This window comes from Bipolaris sorokiniana (assembly GCF_000338995.1).
Source record: "Bipolaris sorokiniana ND90Pr unplaced genomic scaffold COCSAscaffold_16, whole genome shotgun sequence".
In the NCBI taxonomy this organism is placed as follows: domain Eukaryota; kingdom Fungi; phylum Ascomycota; class Dothideomycetes; order Pleosporales; family Pleosporaceae; genus Bipolaris; species Bipolaris sorokiniana.
Window position 1 is genome coordinate 141,039 of NW_006911910.1, and position 16,764 is coordinate 157,802.

General features: G+C 49.3%; 7 protein-coding genes across 7 annotated transcripts; 6 read left to right on the top strand and 1 right to left on the bottom strand.

Annotated features, from left to right (window-relative positions):
- The first annotated feature begins 870 nt into the window (after nt 1-870).
- On the top strand, nt 871-1,555 carry COCSADRAFT_347094 (uncharacterized protein). The gene has a single exon (XM_007706394.1). It carries the CDS (start codon nt 909-911, stop codon nt 1,383-1,385), a length of 477 nt encoding a protein of 158 aa, XP_007704584.1. The 5' UTR covers nt 871-908; the 3' UTR covers nt 1,386-1,555.
- A 365-nt stretch (nt 1,556-1,920) lies between these two features.
- On the top strand, nt 1,921-4,271 carry COCSADRAFT_40741 (uncharacterized protein). The gene has a single exon (XM_007706284.1). The coding sequence runs from the start codon at nt 2,174-2,176 to the stop codon at nt 3,845-3,847; it is 1,674 nt and encodes a 557-aa protein (XP_007704474.1). The 5' UTR covers nt 1,921-2,173; the 3' UTR covers nt 3,848-4,271.
- An 849-nt stretch (nt 4,272-5,120) lies between these two features.
- COCSADRAFT_175410 (glycoside hydrolase family 31 protein) lies at nt 5,121-8,422 on the top strand (the record flags this gene model as incomplete). The annotated part of the gene is made up of 3 exons (XM_007706395.1): nt 5,121-5,730; nt 5,827-6,477; nt 6,540-8,422. 3 exons carry the CDS (start codon nt 5,121-5,123, stop codon nt 8,420-8,422), a joined length of 3,144 nt encoding a protein of 1,047 aa, XP_007704585.1.
- Nucleotides 8,423-8,577: 155 nt separating this feature from the next.
- COCSADRAFT_251320 (uncharacterized protein) lies at nt 8,578-9,677 on the top strand. The gene has a single exon (XM_007706396.1). The coding sequence runs from the start codon at nt 8,769-8,771 to the stop codon at nt 9,492-9,494; it is 726 nt and encodes a 241-aa protein (XP_007704586.1). The 5' UTR covers nt 8,578-8,768; the 3' UTR covers nt 9,495-9,677.
- A 546-nt stretch (nt 9,678-10,223) lies between these two features.
- Nucleotides 10,224-11,139, top strand: COCSADRAFT_251322 (uncharacterized protein). The gene has a single exon (XM_007706397.1). It carries the CDS (start codon nt 10,347-10,349, stop codon nt 10,791-10,793), a length of 447 nt encoding a protein of 148 aa, XP_007704587.1. The 5' UTR covers nt 10,224-10,346; the 3' UTR covers nt 10,794-11,139.
- A 37-nt stretch (nt 11,140-11,176) lies between these two features.
- On the bottom strand, nt 11,177-12,089 carry COCSADRAFT_30347 (uncharacterized protein; the record flags this gene model as incomplete). The annotated part of the gene is made up of 3 exons (XM_007706260.1): nt 11,177-11,797; nt 11,840-11,899; nt 11,967-12,089. 3 exons carry the CDS (start codon nt 12,087-12,089, stop codon nt 11,177-11,179), a joined length of 804 nt encoding a protein of 267 aa, XP_007704450.1.
- Nucleotides 12,090-13,327: 1,238 nt separating this feature from the next.
- COCSADRAFT_203318 (uncharacterized protein) lies at nt 13,328-15,490 on the top strand (the record flags this gene model as incomplete). The annotated part of the gene is made up of 3 exons (XM_007706398.1): nt 13,328-14,557; nt 14,622-14,879; nt 15,458-15,490. 3 exons carry the CDS (start codon nt 13,328-13,330, stop codon nt 15,488-15,490), a joined length of 1,521 nt encoding a protein of 506 aa, XP_007704588.1.
- Between the last annotated feature and the right edge of the window lie 1,274 nt (nt 15,491-16,764).

The window sequence follows — 16,764 nt, forward strand, 5'->3', positions numbered from 1 at the left end:
CGCCAGAGCGCGTCTCCGCCGGGTGGCTGTAGGGTGATCCCCTCCCCACATCACGCGCTTTACTGCATTATCGATTTTCGCTTTTCGGCAGACCTCGTTAACCCGCCCTTCAATAGGTATTCAGCGGCTTTTGAACTCTTGAAGATAGGGTCTCGGGATAGAGAAAAGAAAGAACGTAGGAGCATCGAGATGGAAGATATGCAAGGGGCTAGCGCGGTGAGAACCAGCAGCCTTGCCTCTGATCACGTGGCCTAGATAACCAAGGTCTTTTTTTTGCCTTTATTTGTCATTTGAGCTCTTGCTCTTAGGCCCAAGAGCAAATGAGCGCGGTGATGCCACGGAAAATGGTGTCGGGACGATGGTCACTGGTTGTTTTCCGACACCTCGCCGTCTTACGAAACACAATCACACCCTCACGGATTCCACGTGCAAAAGAAATTCTCCGGCTAAACCACTAGGTTCAGCCGCACCCGTTTCTTTTCTTCACTCGCTATACTCTTTCTATGCTGCGATCAGTCCTTCGCCTAAGACAATAAAGCAATAATCGCTATTGGATCTAATGCACTATGCGTGTTTTATCATTCCACCCCACCACCACCACCACCACCTGAATCCCACTGGAAAGCAATGCCACCCTTCGAACTTGAACTTATGAAATGTAGTGCTTCAGGCTTCTTTTGTAATTCTGCTCATCGATCACCGATTCACATTGAGACTTGATAGTGCAGACACAGGCAAGTAGCAGCACCCAACGGTGATAACATTAATCCTGCCTCTAGCATAGCCAATGTAGTCAGCGTCGCTAGTGTATACACACTCTATGCCTAGCGCACTCGTCCACTGAGGCACATCCCTCGGGGAATGTAGCAGCGGGAAGAGGGCAAGCGAACCAAATTCTGATCACATCAATGACCACACGACTATCACAGCTCGTCAATTGCACAGACACTTTGAACTTCCGAGGCGTGGTCACTGACCAGCACAGACGTAACCTTGCCTTTGACGCTACCCACCTCAGAACCACACTTGGCCGCAACATCGCTTACTCATGCAACATTGTCTACGCTGACATGAAGTTTTTTTTTGACCTAATCGTCATCTTCTATTCTCCGCAGACCGGTGCGTCTATTGAAACGACCACAGACGGGCCGGGTACCATACACGGAGCTCAGCACTACACTTCAAGAACCCGTAGCTCTCGCCGTGGAAGCAAAAGCTTCTGCAAGCTTCGCTTAATGCGCGTATTTGAATTCTTAACTCTGCAGGCTGGTTACTCTGTAAGGAGACGCTTAGATCCAGCTGCACCTTGCCCGCGTCCTGCCATCGATCGGATGAGAAGGGTCGAGTTTGAGCTTTCAACGACGCTAAGGGTGCTCTTCAACTAGGAAGACTAAATCTCCAATAAACGATGCAGCCTCGCCACCATTGATGAGACGGTTATAAACTGGTATCCAGTTTTTCGCCCGTTCCTGAGCCATAAACAGAATGTCGAGTGGCTTGTAGGCAGAAAATAGTACGAGCGTGTACCTTTCCGTCCCCCTGAAACAATATGGGTGCCGCATTCGGAGGGGTAGCCGCCTATTTCATGACTCAAGTTCTGTAGCGTTGTAGCGGCAGTTGCGTAGAGCCGTGTTTAGCCAGAGGAACAGCCAACAATGCCATCATTTACAGATAAGACAACTCATCGCAAGCTAGCCGGAAGGGTTACATTGTTCTCAAGATCAAGAAAAAACAACAACTGGATTCTTGTCCTTTGCTATTGTCTGCCCTAAGTCATGGGGAAAGCAAAATTGGGGGTTAGAAGGTTTGACGAGTGCGACGTTGGTTCAAACACTAGGGATCTTCAGACACCAACCGGAGGTGGGCCTAAGCACCGTGCGCTAATCGTCAATAAACTTTAGTCTCTCTCGCCGGACCCTACAAGATATGGACTAACCCGCGTCGCCCTGCATAGCGGTCTGCGTCGCAAAGGCCTCCTTCGACTGAGGATCTTCGTCCTTTCGTGCACAGCGATCCTGTCCAAGATTACATTCGTTCATGGCCTTGCTTTTCCGACGTCGATGTTCTTGACATAAAGTCGCTTTCGTACCAACCGTATCTAACGGAAGTATTGGCGTGGCGCCCCATTCATTTACACAGTGTATATCCTTTTTTGTTCCCTCCTTTAATTGTAATGTCTACCACACTCGTTACCAGTCGAACGCGACAATCGACTACTACACCCACTTCAACGCGAAGTATTGCTACATCTAGCACCAGCTCAACACCAAGACCAAGACCAACATCAAGCACCACCACCACACCTACAACATCTTCATCACCAAAAAGCACGTCACAAAGCAACCTGGCATCCGAACTCGCCACTAGTCAACTTGAAACGGATGACCGGAGTACCAGCCCTACAGAAGCTTCACTTCAATCTAATTCTCCCTACACCAACACCCCAGCCATCGCAACATGTTCTATGAACAGTGATTGTGCATACGACAAAATATGCTCCAACGAGAGATGTGTTACCATGGACAGTGCGGCTCCATTTGGAGGAGCTGATTCCACCTCACGGCTAACCACCGGATCCGCTATTGGAATGGGAACAGGACTTGTCGCCCTTTTGATGTTGTTAACAGGAATCACGGTCTGGATACTGAAACGCCGGGCACAAAGGCCCCGCAACCAGTCAGTTGAAGCGCCCATACAATCTCGTAGCAGAACCACTTCCGATGCGACAGATCAAAAGACTTTGGTGGCGTCAATGCCGAATAGTCCCCAGTATCCAGCCTTCAACTCTCAAAGTGCTATGAATCCGGGACTTTTCACCAGGGTCATAGCGCCTCAGGAAACCAAGGAGGTTGCCAGCAGCAGACATGGGTCAATGGACAGAAAAGCACTACCGCTGCTTCCCCTTCCACAACTTCCCCTTCCACCCATACCAAAGGAGACCAAGGTCTACGCACTCAACGTCAGTATCAACAAGAGCATGATCATGGACGAAGACATGATGCAAGCCGTGAGTCCGATGCGGGGTAACGATACTCCACGTGGAGGTGCAACGCAGCGCGATCGCGCACCACGGTACAAGTTCGAAGAATATATTCCACCTGTCGCCAACGCTCCTCCGCCCATTGCGATTTCGAGAGCACCTGCTCCTGGACTCCAAAGTTCGGAGTACGAACTCGGGCAGTATCCGAAGAAGGAACAGCAGAGTGAGGCTGTCCCATTGTCAGATGGGGGTCCAAACGGCGGCCTAGAGCCGTTAAGTCCTGTCGTCGAGACGTTTACGAGCTCGGACAGCAAGGCGCGCCAACTCTCCTTGCCGGACCTTCCACCCCCAAGTCCAAGCTTTAGTTTCCGTTCATACGACTGGTACCAGGATATCATAGAAGAACCGTCAAATGGAAATGGTGCACGAACACCAACACAGGCCAAATTTCCTAAGATGCTTTCACTTTTCCCTCAGAGTACGACCAGAAACATGGACCTAGGCGTATTACCAGAACCTTCTTCGCCTGGTGCATCTTCTATTGCATCAGGCACGCATTTACACCCAAGCTCGGCGGCCATGTTGAGCCCCACGAGCCCCAACTTTCGCTTATCACCAACTGTTTATACCCCGCCACCCCGGCAATTATCACAATCACAACAACATATACAAAAACAAAAGACGCAAACAAAGAGCTCATCACGAATTTCGGCAGTTAGTACTGCAAGTCACAAGACACGTGAATCCAGAAGCTGGCTCCCTGCTGAGGGACTTTACCTTGCCGACGAGGGCGGCCTTACCCGATATTTGACTTTCCGCCGAGGGAATGAAGACAACAGACCAACGAGCTATTCACCTTTAGCCTGAACTAGCGAGTGTACCGAGCGCATACACGCTAGGTTCTGTCCCTCCATTCTTCACGGTCCGTAAGAAGACCTTGGCCGGCTTTGTTGGTTGATGAACCTCAGGCATTACTCTACCGCCGCGACATTGACCAGCTACTTTGAGAGCGGAAACGGTTCTCTTCTGAGCGCGTCTAACGCATGTGCAACGCCGCACGCGCTTGTGCCCGACTTTGGACCAACGAGGGCACGGGAGAGTGTCGCGGCGCGGGAAGGAAGCGGGTCGCAAGTACGCTGAAAAGCATACCTTGTGCCCCAGGCGCGTTCAGACCAGGGATCATACATACGCAAAGCACACCCTGTTGTAGAGCATTCAATAATCTGTGCCCACGCACACTTATGTAGTCATAATAATACCCAAAACGAATAAAGAAATCATTTTTCAGTGCAATACATACGCTCTGCTTGGTGAAAGACTACCTCGACGACGTGCTGTGTGACAAGCTCTCTAAGCTTTGCACTCGGGACACTAGGAGGCCCCGATGTGGGGAAGCGATACGATACCCCACAGTACTGGGGAGCCCGACTACAGAATGGTCGGCTGCCATAATGGTGCGATGCAACGGGAACGATGGCTGAACCGATAATTCTTCCGAGAGCTCCACCCATTTGTATTCCAGAAGATGCGATGCTGCGCGGATTGCAAAATGTCATTTGTAGAGTAATAGTGGAATCCTACTTTGAGCACATCACGTGAGTCCTCGGCATCGGGACAAGATTTACTTGCAACCTATCGGCAAGTATTCTAGATCTTGAGAGACCTTTTCGAAGGAACACCAATGCATAGCACTCTATCATCCATGTCCTTGTATCTCAACATATACATTATGTATGTACGTATTTGAGTGGCGTCCTGGGTTTTCTACTATGTATGTCACATCGAACAGGTGCTGCATATGTTCACCAATGAGCCTGCGAGGTCGCTTTTTCGCACCCAGCCACTCGCTACAAGCCTCTTACCCGGAAGCTTCTCAAAATCGTAGTGTTGCGTCATGTTACACTCACAAAGATATTTCGCCATCTCCACACTTGTGCTGTCTTCGCGAACAAGCCACGCCCCGGCGGAATTCTATTCGTTCAATGTCGGGGCGGCACTCCATGTTTTTCCCCGCACGCGCCTCGCTTATGCAAGCCTCATGCGCTTGCATCCGGCTTGCATTCCCATGTTGCCCATCGTCACTCAAGACTGCCTCATTGTAGAGAATTGCCCTATGCTCAATTGATACATAGTAGCTCGTATGGCTCAGCAAATCCTTCACCAACCAAACAGCGATGACTATAAAGGAACGACATGGCCGCCATGGGGCACTGTGAATCTTCAGGCAGCTCTTGACCGGTTCAGCACCGCCATCATGACGCACACGAGTTTCGTTCAAGCTTCCACCGTGCTATCCTCTCTTCTCGCACTCACAGCTGGTCAAACGTCCACCACTTCTTCTAATGGCGGGTGGAGCACTACGCTCGCTGGCACGCCCACCTACTTCAACCCGGTCTTTACCATTCCTCCATCTGCGGACAAGGGCGTTCAGCAGATTCCCAACATCTATGATTCACAAGCCGTGGATGCGCAAGATGTTTGCCCTGGTTACACGGCATCAAACCTTCAACAGAGTCCTCGCGGCCTGACCGCCACATTGACCTTGGCCGGAAAGCCATGCAATGTTTACGGCACCGATATCCAGGAGCTAGAGTTGAAAGTCGAGTACCAGGCCCAGGGAAGGCTGTCAGTCAACATCGTACCAAAATACATTGGTGCAAGCAACCAATCGCACTGGATCGTCCCCGAAGATCTCATTCCGCGTCCTCAGGTCGAAGAATCATCCGAACAGACCGACCTCAAGTTCAACTGTGAGTTACTTGGAATTCATTTCATCATTTTGCCAATGTTTATTTGATTGATACTGTATTTGTGATGCCCAAGAAAACGAGCTGACAAGCATGCAGGGGGCAACGAGCCATCTTTTTGGTTCAATGTCGAGCGCTCCTCGACCGGAGACGTCATCTTCACAACTCAAGGCACCCATCTCATTTATGAAAATCAATTTGTTGAGTTTGTAAACAGCCTGCCAGAGGACTATAATCTCTACGGTCTGGGTGAACGAATTCACGGTCTTCGTCTCAACAACAACTTCACTGCGACCATCTATGCTGCTGACGTAGGTGATCCTATCGACCGCAACCTGTACGGTAGTCATCCTTTTTACCTAGAGACACGGTACTTTGAGAAGGGCGAAAACTGTAGCACCAAGCCCTTGACGCAGTCCGAGATCGGCCAGAAGAAAGATGCCAAAACAAATGGTTCGCCTTACGAGTCGCGTTCTCACGGCGTTTATTACCGCAACACCCATGGTATGGACGTAGTGCTGAAACCTGATCACCTAACTTGGAGGACTTTGGGAGGTGCTATTGATTTGTACTTCTTCGACGGACCTTCTTCGACGGACGTCACTAAAGCGTATCAAAAGTCGGCTATTGGTCTACCAGCAATGCAGCAATACTGGACTTTTGGCTTTCATCAATGCCGTTGGGGTTACCGCAACTGGACCGAGACTAGAGAAATCGTTGAGACCATGAGAGCTTTCAACATCCCAATGGGCAAGTCCACCCCTAACGTATTTTTGATTAGTGTTGTTGCAAACTTGCTAATCGTTATGCAGAAACCATATGGCTCGACATTGACTACATGGATCAGTACCGTGACTTTACGCTGGATCCCGTCACTTTCCCTCCATCTGAAGTGGCCGACTTCTTTGGATGGCTGCATAGAAACAATCAGCATTTCGTACCAATTGTTGATGCAGCTATTTACATTCCAAACCCGCAGAATGCAAGCGATGCATATGACACATATACGCGCGGCAATGAATCTGGTGTGTTCTTGTCCAACCCAGACGGCAGCCAATATATCGGTGCTGTCTGGCCTGGGTATACCGTTTTCCCTGATTGGTTGTCGCCCAATGGCGTATCTTGGTGGGTGAAGGAGATGGTCGAGTGGTACAAAGAGGTACCATATAGTGGTTTCTGGGTTGACATGACTGAAGTCTCTTCTTTCTGCGTCGGATCCTGCGGTACCGGCAACGTCACCCTGAACCCGGCTCATCCGCCCTTCTCGCTTCCTGGTGAGGTGAATAATGTTATCTATGATTACCCGGAGAGCTTCAACATCACAAATGGTACCGAGGCGGCGTCCGCTTCTGCAGCAGCTTCTGCTCAAGCTTCTAGGAAGGCAACTGCGACGGCGACGGTGACCGACGAAGTGACTTCTACTTCGACAAGCTACTTCCGCTCGACCCCTACCGCTGGGGAGCGAAACATCAACTATCCTCCTTATGTCATCAATCACGTACAAGATGGCGCTGATCTTGCTGTTCATGCTGTCAGCCCCAATGCAACCCATACGAATGGTGTGGAGGAATACGATGTCCACAACCTCTTCGGTCACCAGATCATCAATGCTACTTATCAAGGTCTCATTTCGGTGTTTCCTGGGAAGCGACCCTTTATCATTGGACGTTCCACATTTGCTGGCAGCGGCAAGTGGGCTGGTCATTGGGGTGGTGACAATGCTTCTAGATGGGCCTACATGTTCTTCTCGATTCCACAAGCACTTTCCTTTTCATTATTCGGTATTCCGATGTTTGGTGTCGATACCTGCGGATTCAACGGAAACACTGACATGGAGCTTTGCTCTCGATGGATGCAGCTTTCGGCCTTTTTTCCCTTTTACCGCAACCACAACGTACTCTCCGCCATTCCTCAAGAGCCCTACCGATGGGAGGCTGTGGCTTCTGCTTCAAGGACTGCAATGCACATTCGCTACTCTCTGTTGCCGTACATGTACACGCTATTCAATGACGCTCACAAGACTGGATCAACTGTGATGCGCGCGCTAGCATGGGAGTTCCCCAACGAACCCCAACTCGCTGGTGTGGATACACAGTTCTTGCTTGGGCCAAACATCCTAGTCACACCTGTCCTTGAGCCTCAAGTCGATACTGTCAAGGGAGTGTTTCCTGGTATTGTTGACGGCGAGACGTGGTTTGACTGGTATTCTGGCGAGCGTGTTCAGGCTGAGGCTGGTGTAAACACGACTATCTCAGCACCTTTGGGTCACATCCCTGTATACATTCGCGGAGGTTCAGTCCTACCTATCCAGGAGCCTGGATACACGACTACCGAGTCCCGTCAGAACCCCTGGGGTCTCATTGTCGCACTCTCCAGCGAAGGCGGCGCATCTGGCCACCTATACATTGACGATGGCGAATCCATCGAGCCAGAGTCGTGCCTGGATGTTACGTTTGCTGCTATAAGCGGAAAGTTGGAGGTTGATGTTCAAGGCGAGTTCAAGGACACCAACGCACTCGCCAACGTGACAGTGTTGGGAGCTCCGGAGGTCCAACACGTCAAGCTGAATGGTGAGGCCATAGACGCCAGCCATGTCGATTACAACAAGACCAGTGGCGTTTTGAAGCTGACGGGACTTACTGAATTGACAAGTTCCGGAGCTTGGCAGGGTAGCTGGACGCTGACTTGGGAATAAGTAATAACTGAGCAGTTAGCGCATATGTTCATGCGACCATAGCATATTCATAGTTGATGCTTGGTCCGCAAATTTAATACAACTGTATCAAAGCATCCTCCAAATCGAATCCTGATTAGGTTCATGTGACAATATTTTATTTGTTTTGCTGTCGTAGTAGTACGCGTATTCCAAGTTTTGAACCGCGGAGACGTGACGAATGACGTCAGAGCAGACATCGCAGTTTAGATGATGGCACCTCTTTCCAGTTTGCATGCGATTCCTACCATGGTATTTCAGTAATATCTATAAAAAATCTCACGCATTATAAGAGACTGGATCTTTCTCGAACAGCGTGCACCTGACGATGCCACCCAAGAAGCTGAACCAGCAGACTCCCTCTGTCCCCGAAGATGAGCTTAAGAACATTGCCGCCAAATCAGACAGTCCCGAAGACAAATTAAAACAAGCAGCCGCCAGCGCCGAATCTGCCCTTGCATCCGCCAAAACCGCATCTTCTCTCCGCGCTGCCGCCGAAACCATCAAAGATCCCACCAAGCGCGAAAAGTACCTGCGAGATGCGTACGAGAAGGAAATTGAGGCCCATGGCAACAGCAAAAAGGCACGGATGCTGAGCTCGGGTGCTTTCCAAGGAAGTGTGGGTGGTGGCGGTATCGGCATGGCTGTTGGAGCTGGACTGGGTACGGTTGTAGGAACGCTTGTGGGTACTGTCGCGACGATACCTACGACGGCGGTGGGCACGCTTGTTGGGGCAGGTGTTGGCGGTGTACATGGGCCGTGGATAAAACTTGGGGGTAAAAAGGGGGAGAAAGATAGTGATGGTAATGATGTCAAGAAGGCGGAAGGGGAGGATGGGGAGGATGATACGAAGGAGAAGAAGGTGGATGAAGAGATGGAAGAGCAGATGGCGGGTGAAGAAGATGGCATACCGGACCCTGAGGCGCTGAGACGGGCTGCGGAGGAGATTTCGAGGCAAAGGAAGGAGAAGGAGGGAGGGGAAGGAGGAGATGGTGGGGTGAAGGAGAAGAAGAAACCGAGGAAGTTGGAGGTGAGGAGTAAAGCTGCTGCATAGCATATGTTCCGAAGTATGCAAAAGAAAAGATGGAATTGGTACTACTGCTGCTTCGCAAAACTCGATTTCGAACTTACCTTCTTGCGTAAGGCTTTTTCTAAAAACTTCCGACTGCGGGTGTGCAGCTATCGATATTGACGGGACATCATACCACTGTCTTGCTAGTGCTGGTCAGGATATATGCCTGCCTTTATTTTGTGGAGGATGTCTTTGGAGTTATGAAGGAATAAGGATCGTTTGATATAGTATGTATTTGGGCTATGAGTATTGATCCCCGAACCTCAAAGACAGCCAGAAAAGCTCTGAGTAGGGGCCTTACCCGACGACTATTACCCGATTTCTGTTAGATTGTACACTACATGCGGTTAAGAGAGACGAGGCTTAGTGGAGCCGACCTGAATATATCGATGATGAATGAGGCTAAGCACTCGCTGTTCCGGGTTAAGACAGAACACTGGCACGACAACTTTCTCTTCTAAGCCAAGGCGAAACACCCTGACTCCTTGACTTACAAAATAACACTCCACCAAGTTTAGAGACTCCGGGCTTTTATGAGACGGTGTGGATGATTGGGATACAACGCTCAGTCTCTTCTGGATGGTTAACAGCATATAAATGCTCACTCGATCGATTCCAATGAACTCACGTTTAAGTTCTAGAATTCAAGCTAAATATTCAAACTCGAAAGCATACTTCCTATCGTCTGCAGACTCGTTTGCCAAGGGCATCAATCCACTTGTTCCTATCTACAGGTTGACCGGATCATAAGCAATAACTCAAAAGGCAGACGGGCAATGTGACTTTTTGTACCCTCTTTCGTCCAAATTGAATCCACTCAATATCGGGGCCAAAATGCCAGTTACTACCATACTTGGCGGGAAAAAACGATACTCTATAAGAAGGGGTATACGCAGCGTCGAAGAACTAGAAACCAGACCCATCAAGCTCAAAAACCCCCGTACTTACTTGTATCTCTCCAAAAAAACATCTTCACCATCGACCCGCTCAACTATCCTTACCACCATGAAGCTCTCCGCCCTCCTTTTCCTGCTAGCCGGCACATCTTCTGCCTGGATCGTCAAAAACTGCCGAAGTAACCTCCAGCACAACTGGTCAGCCGGGCACTGCTATAACTACGATGTCGGAACGAGCCTCATGTACCAGAGCAACAATGGATGCCAGATTACGTTTTACGAAAGGGAGGATTATACTGGTGTGGGATTGGGGTCTAAGAGCCAGGATAAGTGTCTTGCGTTGCCGGGGAACTTGAGGATTAGGGGTGTTAGGTGTGATGAGTAGTTGGATAAGGGGGAAGTTGTATCATGAATTTTTTTGAGGAAGATTGTCAGGGAAAGTACCATAGTAGTGGCGATCGAATCTGCGGGATTTGAAAGCTGTACCAATGTAATCTTCTCATCGAATTGTGATTAGAAGGAAATAGAACTGAGACGCGGAAGATGAAAGAATCGCCGTCAGCTCTTCTGAGCAAGAGTGTCTACATGACCTCAGCAAACTGACGTTGTTCCAAACGACCTCAGGGCCCCAAGGACCAACTTGAGCGTGACTTGAATCATTCTATTCACTCATCTCCCAATGGGCCCAACACAATCTTGAGAGGGTCTGCTCGCATTCGCACCAGGAACCTGTGGGATATCAACAATCAGCATAAGACAATAACTTTTTCAGGCAAGAATATGGTCTAGACTGACATTGAAAACGACAGCGTAAGGATCCCACGAAGAATCAAGATGTGGAGCATACTCGATACTATTCGTTTGCTGATTGACAGGCCCTTCGGCTCCATAAACATGGGACAACCAGGCATAGGTCATGTCCAAGCTGGCCATCATGCCTGAAGCGGTCCAGAACTTGCCATCAACAACCCACCGAGCCTGTGGAACCCAGTTGACCTCTGGACCATAGTTTACGATCCATTGGTAGCCGCTCTTATTGGTCGTGGCGCGTTTGCTGTTGAGGAGGCCCGATCGAGCCAGGTGCGTTACTCCAAATGAGAGCCCGAGAATATATTCGGCCTGGTCGGCACGACGAATAAGGAACTCCTCGATCTCAGTCCTATTGCTCAAGGTAGCGTTGATGACGCCCGTACCACCGGGAATCAGGATGACATCGAGAGCTGGTGCATCGGCAAACGTATGGGTGACTGCTGTTTCTGCGCCTAGCGTGCTGCCGAAATCACCCCCAAGATGTGGCTGGAGTCGGGCACTGACGGTACCTTTGACGGGACCCTTTTGGTATGAAATGATGGAAAGGGTCATCTTGTAAAAGGCCGACAGCTTTGTGGGCTGTCAGTGATCATGCAGCCTACATACGGGCGGACAACTCACAGATGTTAGGTATTCAAGCGGTCCCCAGACCTCAATGGGCTCAAAGCCATCAAAGATGATCTCGGGAAAAAGTTAGTCACAGTGATCTTGAGTATTGAAGAGGAGGGACAGGCGGCGCGCGACGTACAATGCCGATACTCAAGGTTCTTCTCTTGTTGAATTCATGCTCTGAGGTGTTCTGGCCGACGGTAAAAGGTACTAGAAGGAGAGAGCAGAGGCAAAGAGCCTTGACGAGCTGTGTGAATATCATGACCGAGCAATGTTACTGAGGCTCATGTGTGTGTGTGTGTGTGTGTGTGTGTACGGAGTGGGGTGGTGGAAGACTCTGAGGACGCGTTGATTGCAGTGAAATTTGTGTTCAGTATCAGTCGCCCTCATCTCATCCTGTCGCCAACCTCAGCCTAGCTGCAGAGACCGAAGGATGCAGAGGCAATCCCGTTGACCAGGCAGCGAGATGTGGCGCTGGCGACCATGGGCAATCTAATGCACGTTAGTAACGGGCTAATGCTACGCGGTGTTGTACATGTGGAATTACCCATCAAAAGCGAGCCGTTGGAAAAGGCGTATTCCTGGGCGAAACCAGGTGCATGCATTTGTGAGGCAGTTTGAGCAAGTTGCCTACCACAGGCTAGTACATGTCACGGCTTTGTCTTGGCCCCCTGCAGTCTTGCCTCCTACAAAGATCCTACAGCCGAAGCGGTCCAACCATTTGCGCAGGGACATTCCTGGTTCATAAAATAACCGTATCTGGCATCGATGTTGTGCACTTTTGTACATATCCTTACCATTGCCGGCTTTCGCATAGATGCCCCCAGCACGTAGGAGTAGACTAGTCTATATATGTAGTACTACTAGTATTACTACCTGAAGTCCCTGCTTACTATTACTATACAGCGGGCCCGCGCAACGGTCCCCCATTAGACATCGGCTACGCAACCTCACCAGACATCTTAAACTAAACCTGAATCTCTGTCATCTCACGATAACCCTAAGAACTACCTCTTCCACTACGAAAGCCCATGGAAAAACCGTACAACCACCCGGCAGTCAGGGTTGAACGATGGTAAGGCGTGCAAGCGACATGCTTGGAGTATGCGCCACTTCATTAAAATATAGTGTCTTATGTACAAAGAACAAATGAAACATCCTGGGTCACTACCGCATCAGAATCACGTTCAAGAAGAGCGCTCCAGTTTTGTAAGCACTTGATTCACATACGGCATGCTGCACCTCCTTATCACCACGATATGTCCTTTTGGCCAATCTGACCTAGACAGTAGATGAAAGGTATATGTCAACTCATCTACTTTTGATTGTAAAAAATCATATTCACCATTCACTGAAACGGTGAACGCACGTACTTGGTGTGACAGAGGACTGTGAAGATGAGATCCCCACAGGAACAAAGAACACATTTTCCACATAAAAGCCATGGCAGCACATCCTCCGCTTGTATACCAATACGCACAACAAATCAGTTTCCACGCCATGGACTCCATCGCAAGTAACTGCGAGCCAAGCGCCTTCACATTGCCCATCATCTATGGTGCCGAGTTCCAGAGCATCACAGCTTCCCTAGTTGAGAATCACTCTACCTTTGTGCCGTACTCCAACAATCCGAACTCTGGCGATGTCGATGCGCAAAACTTGCAGTTCTGCAACGTCACCATCACCCATACGCACCCAGGTACTAACGACAAGGTTACGACCAGGATCTTCCTACCTATAAAACCGACCTGGAACCACCGCCTTCAAGGTATCGGTGGCGGAGGCTGGGTAGCGGGTCTCCACCCAGTCATTGATGAGCGCATGTATGCAGGCCTAGCGGGAGGGTACGCAACAGTGTCTACGGATGCCGGGGTTCCAATATCAAACATCGCTGATGACTGGGCATTATTGAGTCCTGGTAACGTCAATCTCTATGCGCTCCAAAACTTTGCATCCGTTTCCATCAGCGATGCCACGCTGGCCGCGAAAAGTATCATCAAGGATTTCTATGGCACAGCTCCAAAGTACTCATACTTTAGCGGGTGTTCGCAAGGAGGGCGGCAAGGTATCATGGCTGCACAACGATACCCCGACTTGTATGATGGCATTGCGGCTGCTGCACCTGCGATATACTACTCGCAGCTCTTCATCTCAGCATACTATCCACAACAGGTCATGAGCGAGATGGGCAAATATCCTCGTCCATGTGAGCTCGATGCACTCACTACAGCTGCTATCAAAGCCTGCGATGGCCAAGATGGCATCCTGGATGGACTCATCTCCAACCCGGATGCTTGCCAGTTCAACCCTTACTCCATGGTCGGAAAGACGATTGACTGTCCGGGTGCTACCGGGTCCACAGTAAGCGTTTCAGAAACCGCAGCCAAAGTCGCCGAAGCAGCGTGGAGCGGCGCTCGCGCAAGCGACGGCTCGCAACTCTGGTATTCGCACGGCTTCGAGACCAATCTCACCGCCGAGGAATGTCCTGCGCAAACAACCTGTTCGGCAAATGGAACCTGCACCGCTGTACCAAGGACGACGTGGACCGACTGGATCAGGCTGTTTGTAAAAAAGGACGCCAAGTTCAATGCGGGTACCATGTCGAGAAAAGACTATGAACAAGTCTTTATCCAGGGGATTCGAGAGTTCGACTCCATAATTGGAACTGGCGACCCGGACCTGCGGGATTTCCACCGCGCTGGCGGGAAAATGATTACGTATCACGGAATGGTGAGTTCGTCGATGTTTTGAAGCAAGGTATCTTGAATGCCCTAGTACTAACGTGGAGAAACAGGCTGATAACGGTATCCCATTCCGCAACACAAGACATTACTATGACGCCGTGAAAGAAGTCTCACCCGACGTACACGATTTCTTCCGACTATTCGAGGCTCCGGGGCTAAGCCATTGCACAGGAGGAGCTGGTGGACAGCCTTTGAAAGTTCTGGACGCGCTTGTAGAATGGGTTGAGCAAGGTGTCGCTCCTGATTCTTTGGATGCTGTTAATACGGTCAACAAGACGAACCTGCTGTGTCCTTACCCTCAGAGGGTAGTAGGGAATGCTTCTTTGGGGGTTTCGGTTAGCGGAGGCCAGAGCTGTAGGTAGAGCATGGGAATGTATGACACTCTAGAATCTCTATTTTCATCAGTATATATGTTCCACGACTACGATTTCTAATGCATTGTACCCGTATGCGGGTATGATCACGATGGAGCTTGCTCAAAATTGTGCTTTTTATTGTTATTCTTGATTCATCGATACACCATTCAGTTTTCAAATTCAATCCACCGACGTCTATTTCACCCGGTTACTCATTTAACGTTCGTCCCAAAAAAGATCTAATTGTTGCACCTAAGAACCACATATTAGCCCGCCGTTTCACAAAAATCAGAAAAAAAGAGGATAATATAACATACAAGTGTCGCTTGTTACCAACAAGCGTGCTAAGGCACTCCGGCTCCCAACCAGCAGTAGCTCCATCGCAGTACGAGGGGCAAGCATCTCGTTCCTTACTACTGTAGATGGCCCATTTAGGAATTATCATTAGTAGTAGCTCTCATGAAATGAAAGGAGTAAGAGCGCTTTGGTGGAACCTTTTTTCCAAGGAAAGTTACAAACGTACACAGCAGTGGGATCCATCGGTGTACTTGCAGTGGAAGTAGCCATTGCAGGCCTCTGCCGAGGCGAGGAGAGCAAGGAAACTAGCGGAGAGAGAGATAATGCGGACCATTTTGAACTTTTGTGCGAAGTATTAATGGTATGAAATCTGTAGAAAAGAGCTCAGTGTGCTTGTTCAAGTTATGATTCTGGAGGCGGGACGGGAAAGAGTGGACAATGTCTTTGCTTTTATATTTGAGGATATAGCCTTTTAGGAGGTATGTAGAAAGCAATGATAGATGTTTCTGTGAGAAATCCCGCATTCTCTCCGTGGTTGAGGCTAGTCATGGTTGTTGGCATGGTTCGCGCTGTTGCAAGCCTGTGCTTTGGTTGTAGCTATTGTGAAGCTATTACTGCATTTTGTAAAATTGATTGTATCCCAGTTCTATCGTGATATAAACGTTCTGAACTGGATTCTATATTATTGAGATTGCTTAGCGCCCTTCCGCGTTCGTCACGCCCGGATTATGTGGCAGCTATGGCTAAGACAGACGTTACAGCTCATTAAGTTTCTTTGTTTTACTCGTATTCTCGTTCATTCAAAATTTTCTTCTGAGGTGAGGATACAGATTAGGCCACGGTGTTATTCGGGCTATTACTACTCATTTGATGGGTGCAAAAACCCGAGACTCGGCACGTGCTGTTTCTACTAACTAGAACTCAACCCATGGGCTTTGCCGTCTCCCTTAGTTGCTCAGCTAGAATTTTCCTAATCAATTGCATCAGGGTCTGCGACGGAATGTCTAGATGTCGATTTTGATGATCCTAGGGTAAACCTTCTCTGCTCGGTGAAATAGCGTCATTTGATAGCTGACATTAACGACTGTTGCATGGGCTTGTGTTTCGCTGTAGTATTGTGTCACATGCATATTTACTGCGTGGTGTAGCAAGAACTATTATGTATTTGCTTTTGAAGCACTTCTGAGCTTACTTTACATGTCATTGTTGTGGTGGCTCTTGATGTCGCAATAGGTTAGCTGCAAATGCTGCTGTCACAATTGTACTTGCTTAGGGAGGGATGAGCACGAATGACAAGCAAAACATAAGGTCTAGCCTTATGATGCACCGATAATAGCGCACACTGTTGCACAATTGATTGCTGTTTCTTCTCAAGCTGTTGTTTTGAGATCAAGGTAGGGCGAACACTACCGTATCGCAGAGTCATGTAGTGCACGCCCCTTATCGTCAGCCTCTCCACTAACAATTTTCTAGAATTTTGTCCATACGGACCTATTTCAAACTGCAAGTGGAGAGCCAAATGCTTTACGGCCGAAAAAAT

Coding starts and splice junctions, on each gene's coding strand:
- COCSADRAFT_347094 (XM_007706394.1), top strand. CDS start 909: ATGACCACACGACTATCACAGCTCGTCAATTGCACAGACACTTTGAAC.
- COCSADRAFT_40741 (XM_007706284.1), top strand. CDS start 2,174: ATGTCTACCACACTCGTTACCAGTCGAACGCGACAATCGACTACTACA.
- COCSADRAFT_251320 (XM_007706396.1), top strand. CDS start 8,769: ATGCCACCCAAGAAGCTGAACCAGCAGACTCCCTCTGTCCCCGAAGAT.
- COCSADRAFT_251322 (XM_007706397.1), top strand. CDS start 10,347: ATGCCAGTTACTACCATACTTGGCGGGAAAAAACGATACTCTATAAGA.